Source organism: Dermacentor albipictus, chromosome 1 (assembly GCF_038994185.2).
Source record: "Dermacentor albipictus isolate Rhodes 1998 colony chromosome 1, USDA_Dalb.pri_finalv2, whole genome shotgun sequence".
In the NCBI taxonomy this organism is placed as follows: domain Eukaryota; kingdom Metazoa; phylum Arthropoda; class Arachnida; order Ixodida; family Ixodidae; genus Dermacentor; species Dermacentor albipictus.
In genome coordinates this window covers 93090067-93110274 of record NC_091821.1, presented here as the reverse complement: position 1 = coordinate 93110274, position 20208 = coordinate 93090067, and the positions used below count along the sequence as shown (strand labels likewise).

The window sequence follows — 20208 nt, the reverse complement described above, 5'->3', positions numbered from 1 at the left end:
GTAAAATCTCTCGCCAGTCACGGTGGATTAGTGGCTATGGTGTTGTGCTGCTAAGCACGAGGTGATGGGATCAAATTCCGGCGGTGATGGCTGCATTTCGATGGGGTCGAAATGCAAAATCGCTCATGTCCCATGCGTTGGGGGCACATTAAAGATCTCCTGGTGGTCAAAGTTAATCTGGAGTTCCCCCACCACGGTGTGCCTCATAATCAAATCATGGTTTTGGCACATAAAGCCAGAGAACTTGGAATTCAGTAGGTAAAATCTCAACGTAGATGTGACAAAATCTCTTCTCAGATATTGTAACTGAGGGTCATTCTTTTTTATTAGATAGTTTGGGAAATCCTCATGTCTTCTGGTCGTAATAATTTCTTGTGATGCATTGGCATTTGATAAAGTTCAGCCAAGGTGTTAACAGTGACAGAGAAAGTGGCTTGTAGACAACCTATTTAGTCAGTTTGCATGCTTGGAAACCTTGAGAAACCTGGTCGTCTGACACATGTGGAATTTGCCATGGACTCGCTAAAGAGGTTGTCCTCAAACTGCCCAGTCTTCTGTCATCGATTACAGCTGTAGTCCACCCTTTAACTGCTGCTACAAAAGGGTGTAAGGGGTAAGATATGAGTTATAATGCTTCTCCAGCCCATTGCAGAGGTGACGCGCATTAGTGCACAGACAGTAATTAACAAAAAGCAGCTTCTGTTTCCATCCCAATAAATTTGTCAATTATTCTGTTTATTTTTTATTTATTTATTTTTTTTGTTCATGGTAAAATAGCTGCGTTCTGTGCATAAACTGCTAAAATAAGCAGCTGTGAGTTGGAGTTCTGACTTGGCACTACGTCGTGCCCTGTTGCCCCTTAAAATTTTTTTAATTGGTGTATAGTAGACATTACTTAGACTTTACTCGTTCAAGCTTCACCAAGTCATATACAAAATTAGTTTGCCTAACACCATGCCTAACATTGGGCACCATGCCTGTTAGGCATGGTGCCCAGGACTTTCACACATGCTTAAATCAAATGTGGGGCCTATTTAAGTAATGCTTAATTAATGAGCATAACAGGGGCTTGAGCCCCTCAATACCCCTATTGCTCATTGCATAATGAAAATCTTGGCCCTCGCAGTCTTGATGTGTTAATGTGGTATAAGAAGGTTTGTGGGTACATCTGAGATCACATACTGCATGATATCTGCAGTTTCATGGGTGAGTGTCCTGCATCTGCCACTATAACCACAAATATGAAGTTTATTGTAAATTTACCCTCAAGCCTGTAACTTACTGTACAGTTCAATGAAAAAGGAATTTTTTTTCTCCATTTCTTTCTGTGGCTTCATTGTCTATTGGCTTCCTGTACTGATATAACATTGTGTGTTTTGTCTCACTTAATTTTTAGCAGCATCAACAGCATAGAAGTACAGGCAACTGAAAACATTTTGTTCTTCGGTTAGCTTCATGACTTCTCTATGGATGTCTTATTTTATAATTAACCTCCATGTGATCAGAAAGCAGGTGTGCCATTTGTGCACAACCAGTAAGTTTTTTTTTGTATCTGCTTGTCTGATTGCCAGAAGCCATATAGCATTGCACTTGTGCAGGGGCAGTACTAACCAGTGATATAAGTAGCTAAATTTCCTTGGCCTTTTCTTTTCCTATCACTGTTGTGCCAGCAACTGCATCAGCTGTAAACATGACAATGTGCTCTTTTTGTTTCTTTTTTCTGAGAAGATTACTGGCATGTCTCCAGAATAGCAGCAGTGAGTTTTGTTTTAAACATCAAAGTGCTAATGAGGTAGAGCTATTGCCCACTCCCCTTTTTTTGGTGTGTGCTCTTGTTTATTTTATCATGACTATACTCATTGCTTATATTCTAGTGATAGTCTGTGCTGATTATCTGGTGGCTGTGTTTTATATTTCATGACACAGTAAATTGATATCACAAAGTAGCTGCTGTTCTCCTTGTTACCATGCTAGTTAGAATAGAGAAGCTGTGGGTGCTCTAGGGGGAGCAGAGAACTGAAAATAAGAAAAATGGTATCTCTTGTTGTTTGCCTTTCTTTTTTGTCAACTCTTTCTCGTAAACTTCACATGCTGAGTCATATCAGATGGCAAACAGAAAAAAAAAACAAGACCTTACTGGCTGATTATTTTTCGGCATCTCCTCAGCACAAGATCACTATCGTTTGTTAGAGCTTGTCCAGAGTGATTTGTAGTGGTCTCTTTGACACATCTTTGCCATCCTACCACCATTTCAACAACTTCAAGTACACTGCCAGAGACTCGAAACATGCCATGAGATTTTCTAGCCCCCAGGCTGCTAACCTCCCCTTATAACCAGTGAAATAATTGGAAGCATAAAAGCTCTTCATTTTTTTCTTATTGCTGCATATTTGAGTACTCTGGAAACATGTCATTCCGTATTCTCTCAGGATTCATGTGCTGAAGTTGAAATGAATACCCATGACTAGCCTAGTGTTGGAAATTTTTATTGTGAGCACATTGCTTTTCAGTGGGGTTCATGTCTTTTATTGCGTAGTAACATGGATTCAGTGGGAAATTAGACAAAATTATATTAAATGTGCATTAGGGTAAGAATTTTGCAACTTGACTCTGTGTATGATATAACATATGCCTTAATGTTAGCAAAACAAAATGTAAAATACAGGTTCAGTTCCCATCCGCAACAGCCGCATTTTGATGGGGGCTAAGTACAAAATGTGTACTTGGATTTAGATGCACGTTAAAGGACCCCATATGGTCAAAACTGATCAGGGGCCCCTCCACTTCGGTGTCACCATAGCCCCAGCGTTGCTTTGGGAAATTAAGCTCTGTGAGTCAATCAATCAGTCAGAATGTAACTGACAGTTTTTAACTAATTATTCACATGTTGGTGTAAATTGTTGTCTACGTTCTTTTTTTTTTTTTTTGCTTAAAAGAGGCTAAATGTTTCGGCGCAGAGCTGCAACAGTGCAATTGGCCTAGCAGTAGTAATATAAATTCTTTCCCAGAAAAAAAAAAAATTATAGCTCAGGAACTACAACTAAAACAATGTGGTTTATTATGAATATGTATATTGGAAAAATGTTTTGAAATTATGGGGAAATAATTGTATGTTTAGTAGATCTTCAAGCTGTTCACTAATCTGAATACACATAGTTATGTTTTAAACTGTAGTCACATGCTTTTCATTATTTCTAGCACTGCAGTGCAGCACTTCAGCTTTGTGTTGACGAGCATTGACAGCAAATGGACGTTCGGCTATTGTCGTCATGCTCCCAACTCTCAGACCTGCTTTGTGCTTTTAAGGTGAGTTGCATCATGGTGGCTATAATGTGCACGTAGTGTGCGTAGATCATTTTGTGAAAACTTCTGGCCCAGTATCATTAAAAAAAAAATACTAAAGAAGCTTACCAGCCACAGTTTGTAAAGGGCAAGTAAAATGTTTTAATAATTTTTCTAAATTATAGAAAAACATGCCTTTGTTCTCCATAACTATGTCACAAAAGCAACAGCACCAACTAGCCCAACTCTCTTAGTGAGAATGTGCTTAATTGTTTCTTAGGCATGTTGGACTTGTATGTCATATGTTCCTAATCATGTTCGCCTAATGTAGAATAAGGCACAATAATAGTTGATAGCATTTATTATGCGAAGCATACTAGCTGCACAACCATGCTCTTCCTTGCTGCACCGCGCGCGGCCACGTAGCTACCATATGACGTCATAACAGCTGCAAAAGTGGAGGCTCAACTCGTGCGCTCGCTTGCGGCCGCGTAGCTACATTGCCGGGTCTCAGCTCGTGCGCTCGCCTGCATGAGTTGTTTCTTCGTCTAGCCGAACCAAATATAGCCAAGCAACAGCAGTTCACCAGGCTAAACAGTGGTTCAACAACTAAAATAAAGGCTAGTATGCTTTTTCGTCCCCATGCATCAGATGCAAGCTCTTTAAGCTGGATTCACACAATGGACCAAATTCTGTGGATAAGCATGACTTGGCTCAACAGCAACGAATTGTGCCTCCAACAGCAACGAATTGCGCCTCCAGCAGCTTATTGGCGTCGTCCATGTGTGCGGTGTGATTGGGCGGCGTTGAGCCGTGTAATGCTCATCCGTGGAATTTATTCCATCATGTGTCCAGCTTTGTATGGCAGCTTTAAAGTGCACATTATGAATATTAATGCTGCTGAGTTATCAGTTGCTGGGATATCAGTAAGTTTTAGCAGTTCCCTGTGGGTCAACTATAACAAGCTCTTTCGATTGCTTTTTGAAGGTGTCATTATTTGTATGCATGCCCTTTCGTATTTGTTAACATTTTATCAGTGTCTCACTTCTCAGCCTCTACTTAAGTGCTAAAATCATTTTCAAAGTATTCGCAATCAAAGTGAGAATAAAAGGGACCCAGCAACACTTTTTGACTATATAGTAAACAATGCTGCACAGTTGCTAACCAATAGTGTCATAAGCACCTAGTCTAATATTATTCCTGTACTAGCAGCAGGGAGTTTTCAGTTACATTGAATAAACCTCCTGATCTTGTTTTCAACTTCCCCACCACTTTTCGTGTGTATTCCAACACACAGATAAGCGTGATGGCTATTGTCCAGATTTATGTAGGTGTTATGTCTAAGCACTGTCTCTGGCAGAAGCAAAAGTGCAGAAATATTACTGACAGGGTGGCGTTGTCATCTGGTTGGAGATGGCGATACCATTGGGCCAATTCTATAGTCTCCAAGACCAGGCGGCACATGTCACTGTCATACTGATACGAAAACTTGACCCAATGATGGGTGAATCATGACAAGCACAATTCTGCTTGTATGTGGTGGCATAGCTTCAAGTGCAGTTTAAATTATGAAAAGCAAGACAAGGCCATGTGGTTGTGGCAGTGGCAGTATTAGATTGCTGATAACTTTATTCATACAGGGTGCATTCAGAAGCTCTTTGTCAAAAAAAGGATTATTAAGGGGATGGCTTTTGACACCATTTAAATTTTGCATCTTTCATAAAAGCTGCTGCGGACCCCTTAAGAAGATCATGGAATTAAGATGTGGTTCCTAGCACTTTGTTATGCCTCACACCTTCTCTCTTTCTCTTTTTCACTTGATCATTTTGATTTTCCTTCTAGCTACTTGCCCTGGCACGAAACATTCTACAAGGTGCTCAACCAGATCGCAGAACTAGCCAACAAAGAAGATGTAAGCAAAGATTTTTCTCTTGCTTTACTAACGTTGTAATACTATGTAGATTTCCCACATGTTTTACTTGTGACAGCCATCATACCGCATTCCTTTTCAGTCTAGTCTGATGGGTCACTTCTTGGAATCTCTCTATAACACATCGGTTCCTGAACCTGGGTTTCAGCTAAAGGTTGTGTACGACACGGATAAAAACGTAAGTGTATTTTTTTCTTGCTAATTTTTTTTCCCCAGCATGCAAACCAAAGGGACACAGTTCTTGATATGTCACATTATGAAAACTTGTGATAATAAAGGAATTACATGTGGGGCTTTATGTGGTGCTTAGTGCCACGTGTACAACTTGAACAAGATATTCAATTTTTTCATCACTTCTCTTACTATACAGTGTATGAACTAAAATATTTCTTTAAAATAGTGTTTAGACACAAGAAAGGCACATTAACAATTGCCGATAGGTTAACATGTTGATATGTAGACTGCATTTATTGAAACCTTCAAGGTTTGTTTGTAGTGTGCATGTTTTGGTGTACTGTGGCACCATGTAGCCAAGCACGTGGGGCTTCAAAACACCATTGCCCAGTAGTGTCTGACATAGAGGAAAAGAAAAACCTTGTGGTTGAGCTGATGTTGAGTGTGTTAGGTATTTGAGGCTCATCAACAAAGGCAGTACTCCATCTTGGCCTCTGCGTCTCATAGATGGCATATGAGATTGATCCACCCTTGGGGAAATTGGTCACTTGTCTTTTTCTATGACTTAAGTCTGCCTTTTTTTTTTCTCCCTTTCCTAAATCTATCCTGTTGTTCTATTCTCTTTTCTCCCTACTTTCCATTAGGTGAGGGTGATAAATTACTATTCGCTCATTGCTCAGGGTTTTATTAACTTTGTTTTACAGCATGTCTTATCACATTATCTTGCTAGTTTTGGACGTTAGCTTGGACAACCAGTATGGCCAGCTGAACATTAGGTTAGCCCCACTACATCGTCTCTTTTGTCTTGTTGATGATTATCGTCTTTGTCCCTCTTGTGGCACCGTGACATAACCCCTGGCGGCGAAAGCGCCGACCCAGTGCCTTCTAGATGGCGGCCGCATGAGATGGCTTGAGACAACCTACGTGGACGATGTCAGTAGATGTGGACGATGGGGAAGCATCGGCTAAAGCTACTTCATAAGTCGCATCACTGAGCTGTCGGATGACGTGATAAGGGCCAGAGTACCTGGAGAGCAGTTTTCCGATAGGCCCACATGCCGTGAAGGAGTCCAAAGGAGGATGAGGTCACCGGCAGAGAACTGGACATCATGATGACGATTACCGTAAACAGACAACAGACTTCTGTCTTGCCTGCTACTCAGGAAGGCGACGGTGGGCAATCTGGCATGCCTGGGCGGCTGTAGCTATAGCGTTGCGAGCATACTCAGACGGGGACCTCAGACGGGGACGCGAGAGCAGTTGGCAGGAGCGTGTCAATAGGCAATGTCGGGTCACGACCAAAGAGGAGATAGAAGGGGGAGTAGAGAGCGGTGTCGTGACGTGACGAGTTTGACGCGAACATCACAAATGGAAGTGCAACGTCCCAGTCATGATGATCTGAGGAGACAAACATCGAGAGCATATCTGTAAGTGTTCGGTTAGGGCATTCAGTGAGGCCGTTCGTTTGAGGATGGTATGCTGTCGGGAACTTGTCTTTCGTGGCACAAGAGAGAAGTAGATCTTCAATAACCTGAGATAAAAAGTAGTGGCCCCTGTCTGTGAGAAGCTGGCGAGGAGCTCCATGGCGTAAGATGACGTCTTGGAGCAGGAAGTCTTGGAGCATGTCCATCATGCACTCGAAGGTGGCTGGAGCATTGCACATGCCGGATGGCATGACTCAAAACTGATAAAGGCCATCTGGCGTAACAAATGCGATCTTCTTACGGTCCATGTCATCGACGGCAGTCTGCCAGTAACCGGAGCGCAGGTCTATTGATGAAAAATGCGTCGCACCATGTAGGCAATTCAGTGCGTCGTCTATGCGTGGCAGTGGATAGACATCCTTCTTTGTTATCTTGTTCAGATGGCAGTAATATATGCAGAATCGCCAGGGCTCAACGATGGTGCAGTAATGCCCTTGGTAAGCATCTTATCAACCTCCTCTTGCATTACTCGTCGCTCGGCGTGTGACACGCGATAGGGCTATCTGTGAATGGGCGGTGCATAGCCGGTATGTATGCGATGCTGAATTAGGGAGCTTTGTCCCAAAGGCCGACCTCCAAGGTAAAAAATGTTGGAATAAGATGTGAGCATATGACGAAGATCATCGGTTTGTGTGGGGGTAAGGTCGAGGGCTATCACCTTGGTAATGTTGTCGTGCGCGGGAGGCGACGTGGTGGAATGAGAATTGCAGGCGGCTGAAGAGTAGGAGGAAGATGGAAGAAGTGAGAGGGAAGAAAGGTCGTACTTGTGCGATGAGAACAGTGTGGCGAGAGATCCCTTTAGGTAGTACCTGAGGGCAGAATCCGAAGTTCAGGAGTGGAAGGTAAGTTTTGTTAGCCGATACGATCACTACTGTGTGAGGAAACGACACGCCTTGTGAAAGTAAGGCACTGACACAGGGAGTGATGACATAGTCATCATCCGGTATACAAGGGTTGGGCACAGCAGTGATGCAGCTCAGTGCCTGCCGAGATAGGTGAACAAAGTCGGCGTAACAGAGCTGGATCGATACGATGTCGGTAAGGTCAGTAACATCAAGGAAATCGTTTGACTACACCAGTCGAGTAGTCAATCATAGCTGAGTGGTCAGATAAAAAATCAAGGCCAAGGATCACGTTGGAGGGCACTGGTCAAGCACATGGAACAATACAGATGTGTGGCGACCGGCGATGTGACACAAGCGGCACACATTCCCAGCACAGTGGGAGTGCCCCCATCAGCGCAGGACTAATGAGCTGAATGAGCGTCTTTACACGACGGTGTAGTGGCAGTGTTGGGGAGTCGCACAAACTGTCCGGCAATGCAGTGGCTGTTTGCATCTTCGAAACGTCAGCACTCACGGATAATTTCGTCTACAACACGGGACTCAGCAGGAGTGAGAACTTTCTTGAGCCGCTTCCGGAGATCAGCACTCATGACCGAGATGTGTGCGCCGGTATCGATCAGGGCAGTGACAGGTAGGGCATCAACTTCCACGCCGATTAGGTTCTGATCTGTGTGCAAGGTAAGGAGATGATTTGCATGTCAAGAGTCTAATGCAGCGTCACCTCCGGGAGCTGCATCCGTCAGTTTTCCGGGGATGAGTGTACAGAAGGGTGAGGCGATGAAAAATGACTGGGCAGGGGCGAGCGGGACCGCCAATCGTGCGGCGGTAGTGAACGGCTCGAGCGTCTGATGGACGCTGAAGGGCCGCAGTTATGGTATGTCTGGTCATTTGGAGCATGAAATGGCTGGCGCCGGTTGTCATTGTGGCGGTAGTAGAATGGGGAGCGCGAAAACGGGGGCTACGAAAACGGCAATAGCGAGAAATGTGCCCCACCCCGCTACGATGGAAGCATATGGGCTTGTTGTCTGGTGTTCCCCATTGGGCCGGATCTCGATAGCGTTGAAACGTCGGTGGAGGTCGATGAAAAGGGGCAGGGCTAACCGGAGGGCTTGTTATGGAGCACACGGGTTGAATTCCTGCGTTGGCCAGTTCTTCGTGGACAACTGCGTGGATGAGGGAGATCGTCGATTGCGTATCCTCAGAAGGGCGCGCGAAAGAAGATGGCGACGCAGCCTTGATTTCGTGCCGTACAATTAGGACAACGCTATCTGTAGTGGACGATTGAGGAGCCGAATGAGCGTCTTTGCACGACGACGTAGCGGCGGTTTTGGGAAGCCGCAAAAACTGTCTGGCAATGCGGTGGCTGTTTGCGTCTTCGAAACGTCTGCACTCACAGATAATTTCGTCTACCGTCGAGCAGTCTTCAAAAACAAGCAAGTTAAACGCATCATCGGTGATGCCTGTCAGAATGTGCCTCACTTTGTCAGCCTCGGGCATACTGGCATCGACGTGGCGGCAACGAGCTTGGACATCAAGGATGTATGCAACGTGCGACTCGGTAGCTGTCTGAGCCAGACAGGATAGGTCTTTTGCAGCAGCGCACTTGCGACCAGCGAGCTTGCCCAAGAGAATGCGAAGTTTTTGCTTGCATACATCCCAGCTGGTCAAGTCTTCTTCATGTGTGTCATGCCAGGTGCATGCTGGTCCCTGGAGGTAGAAGAAAAGATTTGTGAGCATCGCTGTCGGGTCCCATCGGTTGTGTGCAGCGACGCGTGTATGTGCCAAGCTACTCTTCGATGTCAAATTTGTCGGTGCCGTTACCAGAGAAGAGGCAGGGGTCGCACGGATGGGTCAAGACCACTGATGGTTGCGGTGTCGCGGATGCTGACGGTCCGGGTGCTGACGATGTGCTTAACCCAGCAGCCTGGTCGTCTGTCAGCATGGTAGGACGGTTGAGGACAAGCCTGCTGTGGAGTTCCGTCTTGTGCAATACCCCGCGCCTCTACCAAAATTGAAATGTGCAGAGATATGAGGCTAAATGGACCGTGTTTACTCTGCAGAAGATATGGCCGGTACAACCAGTATGGCCAAATGTTTGGTCAGCCCCACTACGTCATCTCTTTTGTCTTGTTAATGATCGTCGTCTTTGTCCCTCTCATGGCACCATGACAATATATATATATATATATATATATATCACATCACATCACAACTGTTCCTCTCGGATTGATGTATGTAAGAACGACCGGGTACCCGGTCTGGTGTCTTCCCTACCACGGCCGAACTGCCATTTTTTTGTAAACCGTGACGAAGATCGGTTTTTTGTAAACCGTGACGAAGATCGAAACTGTCGAAATTAAATACTTGTTCTGTTTACCTTGTAGCACCACTCAAGTTCTTTACGTTTGAAAGGTAGCCTGAAGAAACCCTCTTTGCCTACTATATATATATATATATATATCCACCGAGAAAAGTAGAAAAGCATACTATATGTGCCTCGACAACAGGATTATAGTCCATAAAAACGCTTCTTGCTTCCAAAAAATGCTAGTAATAGAATCTGCTTTACCTGTAGCAGTGGTCATATGCCTTTCTGTAGTGTGTAACAAGAAAAATAATTTCAGCCATTTCAGTGTGCCTGTTCAGATCATACAAAGTTACCGAGCATTCCTGAAAATGTGAGTATTTGCTATTCAAGCTTTTCCTACTAATGTATGGAGTGTTCATTTAGGTATTTAATCAAATGATTTGTTTGAAAGTTAATGAGATACAAATAACTGCAATTTATTTTGCACTTGAAGGTTCATTTGCAGAAGAATTAGCCTGGGCTTAGTATTAAATTTTGTGAAATAATCTTCACTCATGGCAAGCCTGTTGTGCAGCTTTGGCAGATGTCCTCTTTTTAATGTTAGTAGTATTTGATTTGTGAAGGCTTTTCTTTGTTCTTTTGTTCGGAGGAGTTGCTGCAAAACTAAATATATGAACAAAAAAGGGCATGAAATAAACAGAAAAGGCTTCTTTCTTAGGTGTGGCTGTTCAGGCTATTTAGTGTTCAAGTTATTCTTACATAAATTTGTTTTCTTATCTGAGACTTTTCCCTTTGAAATAAGCCTTGCATTGTCTCCTTTCAGAGAAATCTGACGGAATACTTCAATGCAGTTGATGCAACAAATATGATTGTGTTGTTTGCAAGGTATGTTATTTTTTTATCATCTGTATCTATCTACAAGTTTTCGTCATTTCTCTATTCCACCATACCTCAGTCCCTCCCTAGTTTTTTTGGGTGGCACTATTCTGGCTGTGTTCTTTTTGTATAATACAGAGTTGTCTGATAATGGTTTAGACTAAGATATGTAGTATGTTCAGTTTACTGTGCATTGCTGATGAAGCAGCTCACACATTTGCCTTTGTTACCTATGTAGCATGCTACATGAGCGAAGAATTCTGATCACTTCAAGACGCCTCAGCAGGTTAAGTGCCTGTGTTCAGGCAGCAAATGCTCTTATTTATCCCATGGAGTGGTGAGTAATGTTGATCCTTGTTTGAATTTGTAGCGAATTACTCTTTGCCGGTATGGCAAAAAACTTTACTGTGTACATGGTTTGTGGCTCCTTTGTACTGTGTTTAGAGTGTGTACATAGTGCTCAGCAAAGACGTAGGGTTTCTATGTCTTGGATTGTTGTTTTCGTCGGGATGAGGAAGAGCCACTCTATAACTGTATGCTGTGAATGAAGTCCTCTTTTCTTTATTTTCAGCTCATAATGTGTCTGTTGCCATACCTGAAAGTGTGAATATTCCCATTTGAAGCACATTCCTTTAAAGAAAAACCTTATCAACTTATCATAGTTTATAGAGTTCAATGTTTCAGAAGCATGCATACAGTGCCTGACTGCTGTTAGGTGTTATTCAGCTAAGGTGGAACTCTTTAAGCTGATAATTTTAGACCTTTGTTAAGCTTACCACAGACGCAATGCAAAAAATACTGATTAACATGAACTATTTCGTTTGTGCACATACTGGCATTAGTGAAATACTGGCATTGGTGCAATCATTGCTTGCTTCTTTGATTGGATCTCAACTTCAAACCATGGATGTGTTTGATGACTGTATAAAACGTGGGTACTTTGTCCCTGCTGATTTCTTAAAAATATATTTTTTTCCCCTTGGAGTCTCACTGTTGACTTTTCTCACTACTGTTCTTTTTTTTTTATTATTACAGGCAGCACATATATATCCCTGTTCTTCCCAATCATCTTCTTGATTACCTCAGGTTTGTTAAAATACTTTCTACTCGCCATAGTTCATGTTTTTGTCTTCAACAGTAGTGCAGTCTAAGCTGAAAATGTCGGTGTAGTATTGGAGCCTGTTCAATTACTGGAGTCACTATCAATGGTCCTGAATAGAAATTTCTGACACAGATGAATTCCCTTTTAATTAATAACAGTACTTAGATATTGGCTGAAACTGGCATAATACTGTTTGCTTTATATCTAAATCAGCAAGTATTCTTTTATGGAAAAACTGAGCAACACTAGTGATGCTACTGGGGACATCAGCACACCAGTGAGTATTTCTTGTGTGTCTATGCATACAGCTTTTCTTCCAGCTTTGCGTAACATTGTCACCTTTCACTTGTTTATGAATGCACTGCACTTTAAAAGTGCTTCAAATACATTAACCGGGAGATGTTTGTGGCAGTGTCAGTGTGGTAGCATAAGGGACAATAGCAAAGGATGAAACAAATTACAGCAGCACATAATTTGATTGAAATAGTTATGTAGATTGATCTGGCTTTGGTGTTACAGAAGTTCATTTAGCGTATATGTTTTTCATTTTTTTTTCTTTTCCAGTGCTCCAATGCCATTCCTTATTGGTGTTCCTGCAGTTACACTAGCAGTGAGTAGCTTTCTTCCTCCTATTTTACTATTTGTATTGCCTTAGAAGTTGTGTTAGCCATATAGCACACAGTATAGTCCACAAAGGACCCTTGGACAAGTTACATTTTCTTAAGTTATGGTGCATGCATTTGTGCATTCAAATTTATTAGTTTTTTATCAGCAACATTGCAACTTACCATGATTAATACACACTGCACACATGATGCAGTAAAACCTCGTTAAACCGTACCTGCTTAAACAGTAGTTTCATATTAAAAGTAGTAAAGTCAAATCCCCGACTCAGCGGCCATTGAACATAATCTGTTTTGTATCCGCATAAACCATACCAGCTTATTGCGTACATATATTGGTTAACACTTAGTGTTTCCACTTGTTGTTGCGCAAACACGGCAGTGCGTCATTTCCATCGGGTGGCCCGGCAGAACAACAAGCCTCGGAAATCAGCACAATGACCTCCAAGCGCCCTGTGCATTTGTGCGTTAACCCTTTGAGGGTCGATTTTTTCGCCATATGCGACCGCCCAGGGTCGATTTTTTTGTTGCAGATTCTGATTCTTCTTAGGGACTTATTTCGAAAAAAATGTATCGTAATTTTTCTAGGGTGACCGTAAAGTGAGAAAAAAATCTTTTGCGTTGGTATATATGCACTCTTCATACATGAATAACAAAAATAAAAAAGAAAATAAACTTATCAGAATTACAAATTTTATGCATTTTTATGCACATAGTTTAAGGCTTTGAAAATCCGCACAGGAGAATATTTCACAAGCCTCAAATGTTCCTGCTCTTACACTAATACGTATGTCCATAGCGTAATTGAACTGCGTAGGTGCGTGCACTCAAGAAAACTGTTTGGTTATGTGCCCATCAAAAAAAAAAAGCAACACATGTGACAAACTTCCACTAATCTTCATCTTATCGCCAACCAGCTAGGGCGATTAGTTTTCGCCAGTCTTAAAAAAAAAGAAAAGAAACGGAAACGCATGCACGGTGGCATCCTTCCTATGCATACCCCTGTGAGCACTAAATGAGCGAGAAACAAAAGGTCGCCTTTTGAGCAATCAGGAACGAGATAGCCATCAGTTTCGCAAGCGCAAAAAGCCGAAACTGCCCACGAAACAAAATCCAAACAGCCGCCCGCCCACGCGTGCGCCAATGCGTGAGCGCATTGGTGCGCGCGCATTATATAGATGTGCGGGAGCAAACTAGTGCTAAAACAAACCATGCAACTAAAACTGAGAGAGATAGGCGCGTGAAAAAAATTCCCTGTATCCCTACATAGTGGCAGCGCATGACAGAAAAGAAAAAGTTAGGAAATTGACGTGCTTTCTAAACGTACAAACAAGGACTCGCGTCATGCTGAAGCTCGGATAAAATAGACTCTGGGTGCTCAGCATAGAAGAAACATTAGACATCGTTCGTGTTATCGAAAGTGATACGAAGTCGGTGCTGGCACACGAAGTAATCTACTGTTGACTACGGTGTGTGGCATTTGGAATGCGAAGCAGCATTTCCTTGGCAGCGCTGCTGTGACTGTAAAGAGGTGTCGGCTACAAGGTTCGACTTTTCGCCATCGTTACCTCTGTTGTTGCCGAAGTGTCGCCTAGCGACAGGGATAAGGACGACATGGAAAGCGACAGCACAGGCGATTCAGGCCAGACAGTGGCAGAAGCTGCGCGTCATGTCAGCCTCATACATGCAATCGTCGCAACGGGAACAGCACCCTGCAATGAAGAGGTGCCCCGCGACTTCTGCAACACTACCGCGCCTGTGCATAGAGAATATGTAGTGCCAACGAGGAATAGCCATGCGAGTGTTTGCCGAGAAGAGGGGGCTGGCTGAAAAGCTGGCTCACAGCTTCAGCAAGTTTGAGGCCGCTGTCGTCACTGCTAGGCCGCCGCGGTATCAAGCGAAAATAACATGTTTGTCGCACAAAGTAAATAAATACTACTGCATGTTTTTTGCCATTTCGTCGGACTTTCTCTGAGTTCCGTTTTTGACAGGTAAGTGGGCGATCTCATGCTATTTTGGTTAAGCAGTACTGCCATTTGGTGCATACTTTTTTCGAGCTCCGGCCGACTACGGTTTAACGAAGTTTCACTGCCCACCCTTTGTGGCAAAATACTCAGGAAGTCACTCGGGACAATGCTCTTAAACTCTTTCAAGATGAATGACATGCAGATGCTGTCTGTCATGTGGGATTGGCAATTTATGGTTAATAGGAAATGCTTGTTCTATCACAGTGTGCTCTCAAACTGAATTTTTAAACAGGACCCATTGTTTTTCAAGGATTAACAGCCATTTGTACTGACATGACAGATGTTCATAATGAAGTTGGGCTGAGGTTTACTGTCAAAAAAAAAAAATCGCGAAGAAGGGAACAAGGATGTGGACGGATGAAGTGTAAACTACCAACTCTTTGTGACCTGCAAGATTCCTGCTGGGACAGCCACCAGTAGCTCCTGTTAGTAACATCGCCACCTAAGGGGCATCTAGTCATTTCACACTTGATATGGAAAGTTTTGTGACATTGGGTGCATTTACATTTCCTACTGTTAGCAAATAACTTGATGGTTTCTGCTAAATTCCAGAGGGTGTCTAAAACTGAGCTCGGTGAAGTGGTTATCCTGGATGTTGACAACAACAAGGTTGAAACCCCCTTCAAGGATGTGGAAACACTTCCAAGTGAAATTGTGAGTAGCATATTATGATGTGTGCAAATTGACATAAACATTGTCTGTACAGTATGCTGCGCCCTTCATGATTTGGATGACTATACAATATGCCGCATTGCCCTGCATATGAAGGTGCTGAGGAATCCTTAGCCTGACTCACTGCCACAAACTTGGGCAGTAATTCCTTTAGTATGATGTTTAATCAATCTTTAATATTGTAATGCATAATTTTCCTTACATTATTGGGAAGCACAACCAATTCATGTTAGTGTAGAGTAAAATTCACTCAGCTGCATGCCATTCTGAATTGTCATTCCTTTTATATAAAGGCATATTTGGCTGTCTATCCTTGGTTGTAGCTTCTTTTCTTTTTGCTGTCGTCATTGTGATTGGTACACTCTATAGTTCTTGTGTGCAGTTTTGCCATATGTATAAATTCCAGCCAATATTCTTTTTTTTTAATTTTTCGTGTTACCCTCTTTTCTGCCCAACCTTATATTGCCGTCATACCACTTTAGTATCGGTTCCTACATTTCTTTGGGTTAAATTGCTAATTTGAGCCGTATGTACTCTGTCGAGTTACTTTGTACTTTAATTACCCCCCTTACTCAATGCCCTGTCAAGGGGTCTGTAACATATTTTCAATAAACAAATAACAAAGCTAATAGAAAGCCTTCATCACAAGATGAGCCTGTTGAGTGGTAAGTGTCCCTCATTCTCTAACGTTGACAAATATTGTGAAAAATTTCAGTGAGGACAATCTGAGATCACAAGCAAGTGATATGAATAACAATGCTGCAGATGCTACATCTGGGAGCTTCTCTACCGACCAAGACGTATGCATCTAGTAGACAAGCACAGATTTCTCCCTAGGTCTAGCAGAGCCACTTCACATTAGCAAGATAGCTGGCTGACTGACATAGCCCACCCCTTTCTATTTTATGAATTATGCTGTCAGTATTTCTCTAGACATTTTATTGCAGTTATCGAGGAATGAATGATAGCCACAGTCACAGCACTAAATTGCACATAGGTCTTAAAGTGAGCTATGGTGCTCACTGGTGAGCACCATATGGTGCTCACCAGTGCTCACCAGTGCTATGGTGAGCACTATTAATCACCTCCCCTGGCCTTTATACTGAATGCTGCAAAAAAAGGCTTTATGATAAACAAACTCTGTGCCATGTCTTAGATCTTGAATCCTTTTCCTGAGTGCTAGTTTGTTCACTGCCTCACAAATTCTTCAAAATTTTTTTTGGTGACGGCATCGCATTAATATGAAAATTTGACACCATCTTGTTCATCCTGTGTGAAACGGAATAGACATAATGAATCATGGCGAATCTTCGTTCTAGTGAAAAATTTCAGCAGCTAGTTAATGCTGTGTGTTGCTGGCTCCTTTTTCTATGGCCTGGTCCCATTGCGCTGCTTCAGTCATGAATGAAGATACAGTATGATTTCTTTTAAAGTGATAACTTTCTTTGCAAACCTCTTCTGGTTTTCTGTTATCTGGCTCTGGGAGTAGGTAGCATAGTTGGGTGGAGGAATGATACAAGTAGAGAGTAGCCAGGGTTAAGGAGGAAGGCATTATGCTGGGATAGGTTGGTGCATGCTCTGATGTTACTGGTTGGTTCCTTTGTAGCTCCTCCACATATCACGATGCCATCATGCCACCTGTGGTACAAGCGCCGGCGCCACTTGGCTGCTATGGAATTTTCTCAGCTGTCAATGACATCAATGCCGTGTCTGGCAGTTGTCTATGCATTCATTTCGTCCTTGCGGAACTCAAAAAAAAAGGGGGGGGGAAAGAAAGAAAAAAGATTCCCTTCAGTTGCCTTCATAACAAAACAAACATAACTAAGTTAAGTGCAATGAAACAGGCAATTGAAGTGGCACCCCAAGTGAATCCCCACACCTCGGGAAGTTCGAGAAGAAATGACGCCATGCTGAATCCTAATGTTGCCACTACGCTGCCACACAAGGGACATTGAGGGAGCGCTGACTATTACAATAAATTAAAGAAGCATGCAAACAAAACAACATGACACCACCATAAATACTGAGAAGAGGGTTATTGTGCTTCACAATGGCATTGATGGCAGCTGCAAAAAAATACTTCAACAGCCATTTCATTAACCCTTTCAGGCGCCACTTGCAATTATGCATAGAAAAAAATCTTTTTATATATAAACATTCTTTTTGGGACCTAAGAAACACAAAACCATCGAATTCTTGAAAGTTATCATGAAACTTTATTATTTGCAACATCGTACACAATTGTGTACACAGCGCCTCGGTGGTCACAAAATCCACTTGTGGAATGCGAGGAAGCAATTTCTCTCTTTCGTCAGGCACAGTTGCACGGCGCATTTCATGCAGAATATCCGGGTGCCTCGTGTGCACTTCTCGAGCTTGCACCTGATTCGCACCTTCTGGTCGCGGGATTCGGACCAATGGTCAAAGGAGTCGTCGTAGTGCGCGTCGGTGCAAGGAAGCGATATTCTTGCTTTTTTGCCCTATCTTTGGTTTTGGTGCTTGGATCTCTGCAAGAGAAGGCCTTCCACGCTTTTTCTCGGGTAGTACCGACTTAATTAATGCTTCGGCAGCTTGCAAGCAAGCGAAAATTCATCAAATATAGGAGTTTAGCTCCAGGCAGCGTTTGATCGTCACGGTGGTAGTCCAGCCGAGAATTGCAGATACCCAGGTTCACAAAAGGAAAAGACACTCTGTGTCCACTTCTTCAGCTTGCGTTTCCCCTGCAGCAGCATCTTCCTCTTCTGTGAGGTTGGTGAACGCAGCTGCAACGCAGGCGTCGGTCGCTTCGCACGTGGCTTCTTCTTCGTCATTTTCCCCAACGTCTGAAACATTTATCAGCAATGAGCTCTAAAAGCCTTTCAGCTGTCTTTTGGGATTTCTTATACTTGTTTGCATTGTAGAAAGAACGACGAATGGCCAAAAAACCTGGAAAGAAAATCGAAGCAACTCTCAGCGTTCTTCATTTCTGCAGCGACCACGGCGCTTTGTACACAATCGTGTACACATGCGCGTGCGAGCGTTAGCGTTCGGTCATCTCCTCAGAAGGGATAAAATTATCACTCCTCGGGTACTTCATATGATGCACAAGCGCGTCTAATTTTTTTCGCTTGCCACAATAAAAAAAAGCGGCTCTAAAAAAATAAGAACTTGACTCACCGCTCTTTGCTGCTCCGGCGTCCGCCATTTCTTGTTTTGATATGAACATCTTCACCGAAATGCGACACATGGTGCCCAAAATGCACATGGTTGTCAGTTTAAAGTTTGGGAATGTGCTAAAGCCAACCTAATAGAAAATTGCGCGCCCTAAACGCGAAAAAAACACCAGAAGTACAATGTACACAATTGTGTACAAGGCGCCTTAAAGGGTTAAGGACCCATTTTAGTTGTGTGCATTGTATATGACAGCTTATAATCACGTACACTTATGGTCACACACGATATTGCAGATTTTGACAAATAAGTTTGATGGCTTTTGCAAAAATTTTGTATTTTGTAAGCAAATTCTGGTGCCTCATTTTCACTCATATATGTCAGCGAACATAACTGTAGAATTCAGGCACCGCCACTTTTTCGTCACTTACAGTAACCTGTGAAAGTTAATGTGTCATCAGTATGGTTGAGTGGTCAAGAGTTTCTGACCTACCATTGTCAGAATGGGTTGTCTTTGCAACATTATTCTTTTACCAGGTAGATGGCAAATTGCCCTTACAAGGAATCTCATCCACAATGTGCATTTCTCTGAAGGTTATTTGATTAGTTATCATTCTAGCTTCCTGCTGCACTTAAAGTAGTCTACTAATTCACCTTCATGCTGCCATATCCTATATCAAGCAAGCCTCCATCTAGCTTGATTGATAGTGACGACTTCATCAAGGCAGTCATCCCAAGTTTAGTTTTCTGACCAGAATGATTTCTTCTTTGATTATGAAGCTTGCTTTTCGATGTAATTGTATGGGTTTCCTTTGCAGCATTGTGCTGCTATTGAGGAAATGGTTGATTTTTCTTTCATGAAACTCCCTCTTTGACATGAAGCTTGCTTTTTGAGGTAACTGTATGGGTTTCCTTTGCAGTATTTTGCTTTTATTAGGGAAATGGTTGATTTTCCTTTCGTGAAACTCCCTCCACCTTGCAGGTTTCTGCAGAACTCGATTGGTTAACTGAGTGGTTGATTTTAAATTTATTTGGTGAATTTTCAGTGGTTTAGCCAGAACATTTGCAGTAGCTAAAATTATTGTTAATGAGATTTATTAAGTTACTATAGACAAGAAAGCAAACCAAAATCATTGCTATGGTAGTTGTCTACTTCTCTGCATACAGAAGCCTAGTCTTGAGAAAAGCCTTTTCACAGCTTTCTTGTGCAGAAAGTGGGTTCAAATGAGATAGTCTTCCTCTTCCTTGCTCTGTAAACCTAAGGAGCTGTTGAAGGGAAGACAGTGGGAACAGATGAAGACAGCTTTGGAAGGGTGTGTTTGCCTTGCATGTTAATGTAACCTGCTCACAGTGTTGGGGTAGGAAACAAACCATTCTGTGTAATCAGTATATTGATGGGATCTGAGTGTGTTCAATATTGTCTGCTTTCCAACCATATACAAAAGAAGAAAACCTGGAAACCTTAAAAGAATGAAATAATTTTGAGGGGTAACTGCAAAATTTTAGCTTTTGCAGTGGCCATACTTCAGAATTTTTTTTTAGGCTTGGTAAAGACCTTCAGACATGTTAGGTGTATTGAACTTGGTGGTTTAATATAATGGATATCTCAGTGGATGGGCAAAGTTTTGTTCATCTGTCATATTCTTTTTGGTCAGGCATATAGCTTTTTAGCACTCCTGTACGTCGGTGAGAGTTACCTCACGCAGCACGTAGCCGCGTATACAGTCAACAACTG

The 20208-nt window shown here is 42.6% G+C and overlaps 1 protein-coding gene across 1 annotated transcript in view; it reads left to right on the top strand.

Annotated features, from left to right (window-relative positions):
- LOC135902652 (DENN domain-containing protein 1A-like) overlaps positions 1 to 20208 on the top strand; it is a 116119-nt gene that overhangs the window by 4425 nt on the left and 91486 nt on the right. Inside the window, exons 5-13 of the mRNA XM_065432868.2 lie at positions 3199 to 3306; positions 5125 to 5194; positions 5295 to 5390; positions 10340 to 10393; positions 10847 to 10908; positions 11138 to 11236; positions 11935 to 11985; positions 12566 to 12611; positions 15204 to 15305. Of these exons, the coding sequence (XP_065288940.1) occupies positions 3199 to 3306; positions 5125 to 5194; positions 5295 to 5390; positions 10340 to 10393; positions 10847 to 10908; positions 11138 to 11236; positions 11935 to 11985; positions 12566 to 12611; positions 15204 to 15305 (688 nt within the window). The remainder of the gene's footprint in view (positions 1 to 3198; positions 3307 to 5124; positions 5195 to 5294; positions 5391 to 10339; positions 10394 to 10846; positions 10909 to 11137; positions 11237 to 11934; positions 11986 to 12565; positions 12612 to 15203; positions 15306 to 20208) is intronic.